The sequence below is a fragment of the Gymnoscopelus braueri genome, assembly GCF_963280865.1.
Source record: "Gymnoscopelus braueri genome assembly, chromosome: 9".
NCBI classification, from domain to species: Eukaryota; Metazoa; Chordata; class Actinopteri; order Myctophiformes; family Myctophidae; genus Gymnoscopelus; species Gymnoscopelus braueri.
In genome coordinates this window covers 40,681,076-40,684,268 of record NC_137610.1, presented here as the reverse complement: position 1 = coordinate 40,684,268, position 3,193 = coordinate 40,681,076, and the positions used below count along the sequence as shown (strand labels likewise).

At 42.2% G+C, this 3,193-nt stretch overlaps 1 protein-coding gene across 1 annotated transcript in view; it reads left to right on the top strand.

The window, feature by feature from the left end:
• LOC308092317 (uncharacterized protein) overlaps positions 1 to 2,864 on the top strand; it is a gene marked incomplete at its 5' end in the record, with an annotated part of 45,996 nt that extends 43,132 nt beyond the window's left edge. The window contains one exon of the mRNA XM_080438167.1: positions 2,494 to 2,864. Within this exon, the coding sequence (XP_080294293.1) occupies positions 2,494 to 2,771 (278 nt within the window). The 3' untranslated portion in view covers positions 2,772 to 2,864. The remainder of the gene's footprint in view (positions 1 to 2,493) is intronic.
• Between the last annotated feature and the right edge of the window lie 329 nt (positions 2,865 to 3,193).

Here is a 3,193-nt window from a genome sequence, read left to right as displayed (position 1 = left end):
GTATAATGTGAGAAGTGGACACTGTGAGGACCTGGTCGTCACAAGAGAAATGCTTGGTTGATGTTTAACCCATTAAGACATGAGGCCGATTCTACAAAATATGCCTCCTAAATCAGTAGTTCTCAAACCTTTTCGTGCCAAGGACCCCCAAATTGATGTATTTGGCCACGGACCCCCCCCCCCCCATCTGAAAATGTTGTGTGCCAGGGACCCCCAGAAGAGAAGATTTGTGTTCAAGGTGTTAAAAAATGTCAAGGTTTTTCAAAGATGTAGCAGATGTGACGCGCTGTGAGCTTGTATATCTGCTATTTTTTAGAACAACTGTTCTAAATCCAGATTTTTCTGAAAAACGTATGTCGTTATAGCTAAAATCACAAATGACTCAGATACTTTCCCGGTTTTAATGGGTTGAAACTACTACAACTACGTATAAATATATAGTTTTCAAAATAGTTGTGACTCAAGTGGAAGTCCACACCACCACTATAACAAAGACAAAGGGGAACAATACAGTTACATTTATTGTTATAGTTATTATAGTGCTTGGTGTGTGGACGGCCCTTTAGGCTTACAATTAGGAAAGGTTTCAGGTTGGGGTTAAGGTTAGGATTAGACATGAGTTATACTTAATTGCGTGCCCAGGCTTCAGGGTTACTGGACATTTATTTATGGATGTATTTTAACGTTAATACATACTGTACTGTTTCTGAAAATACTGTATATAGGGGTAAAATGGCCAAAACTAAAACTTGCCAAACTCGTAAAATTGCTGTCCTAATAAAAACAAACGTCTGTGTGAGTGGGTGCTTGTGCGTGCGTGTGTTTGCGTGTGTGTCAAACGTCCATGTATGGGCGTCTGTCTGTTTATTTCCGTGGACAATAAATCTATTCCAATGAATTCTAACTTGCCGGCATTCCTTAAGAAAAGTACAAAAATAAACCGCCCACTACTGACTAACATACGGCTGTGAAGTATCACTGCCATGATGTCACTGTTTGACACATGGCAGCTTTTCCTGATAAATCACAAAACGGTGAATGACGCCAGTAGATTAATATCCCCGGCACATCGGAGCGTACGTGAGACCTTATGTTATGTATCCGTCCGTCTGAAACGGAGCCGTTGATTGTCCCATTAATCAAACGCATTAAGTCATAACTTAAAGAGTTGGAACTGTAGATGAGTGTGTTGTCTGTAATGGCTCTAGTCTCTACACAGTGAACCACATGAGTGTTAATTTAACCGTTTGTAACTCTGAGAGTGGACGAAATGGACGAAATGGACCCCGTAAGGGTCCATTTGGTTACATTTTTTCCACTCTCAGAGTTAAAGATGGAAGCCTTTTTGGAGGAGTGGTAGTAATTTGGAAATATGAATTGCTGCTTCAGCACTCGTTTACTGTACGCTGTACTATGCGGCCAGTGGTGGACAAAGCACTCAACCGCAGTACGCAAGTCAAAGTACTCCTGGTCAAATATTACTCAACTAAGAAAGTTGCTCTGTCAAATGTTTACTTAAGTTAAACTTGGATTTATTTTAAGCATTCAAAAGTACAAATTACTTGACACCCTGGCATTTGCTGTAAAATAAGAGATTGTTTATTGTATTCCCCCTGTTTTCTCTCATTTGTTAACTTATTCTTTAGTTTTTTTATTTGATCATAATTGACCTGAACAGCACTTTGGTACACACACATGCGCGCGCGCGTGCAAACACACACACACACACACACACACACACACACACACACACACACACACACACACACACACACACACACACACACACACACACACACACACACGCACACACACACACCGGTCAACAGGAAGGTCTGACTCTGACACATCTGAAATCTGAATACCATTGAAATGACAGACAGTGTGTGTGTGTGTGTGTGTGTGTGTGTGTGTGTGTGTGTGTGTGTGTGTGTGTGTGTGTGTGTGTGTGTGTGTGTGTGTGTGTGTGTGTGTGTGTGTGTGTGTGTGTGTGTGTGCACACGTGCATGTGTGTCCTGTCTTTGTTTTTATCTCATGTGTTAATTATTAGTTTTTTATTTGATCATTGACATGTACAGCACCTTGGTTGACCACAGTCTTTTAAACTGTACTTCATAATTGTCGCTGTCGGTTTGAAACCTTGCATGTCCAATGTATGCGTTATTATTTAGTCACAAACTCTCTTGTTAATACTTTTTACTGGTTAAATATTTATAAAACCCACATACAGACTTTCAACCTGGCCTCCCCCCCCCAAAAAGAAGTTTCAAAAACAGCAAATCAACAAGCTTGTACATCTGCAATTTTCAATACTTTTGCTCGACCCTGTCATGCAACAAAGTTTTAAAAAAGCGCATTAAGTTATGAATAAAAAAAAGAAAGATGAAATATGTAGATACAACTACTGCCCGACGGCAACACAATTAAGTTAGAGTTGGGTTGAGTTGAGTCCACATACTGAGAGGGGGGTTTTATGTGTCATTGTGTCCCCAGGTGGGAAGCCGTTCCGGTGCAGGTACTGTCCGTACAGCGCCTCTCAGAAGGGCAACCTGAAGACCCACGTCCTGTGCGTTCACCGCAGGCCCTTCGACAACACCCTCTACCCCGACCGCCGCCTGCGCCGCTCACACTCCTCCTCCTCCTCCTCCTCCTCCTCCTGCCGCCAGCTGTCCACGCCCCCGCCGCCGCTTGGTCTCGTGGAAGACACGCCTCCCACGCCAGGGAGAGAGCAGCGGACCACCGTGGTGATGACGTCACTGTGTGGCACTTGAATGCTGCTGTCGTGGCAACGGCAGATATACTGACTTAAGTTGTGAATGTTGTTTGAGCATCATGGTCACGGAGGAGGGGGACTGAGGACAAAAGATGACAAGTTAACAAAAAAAAGAGAAAAAAAGCATAAATCTTGATGTACATTCCAGTGTTCACTTGAAGAGACACCATATGTATTTATCTGTAGCGAAGAAGCTGTCTATAATAAAAAGTTGTGACGTGAAAGTGGACAGCCAGAGTGTTTGGTGTCAAAAGAGAGTATTTGGTGCGAAATAATAAGAATAAGAATAACAGTAGCAAAACATTTTAAAATAGAAGATCTATAAGCTCACAAGCTGTCGCAATGCGACATGTTGTGAGTTTGTAGAATGGCTATTTTGGTTATTTTACGTGACACCGTTGCATAGTTTAAAAAAAAAGT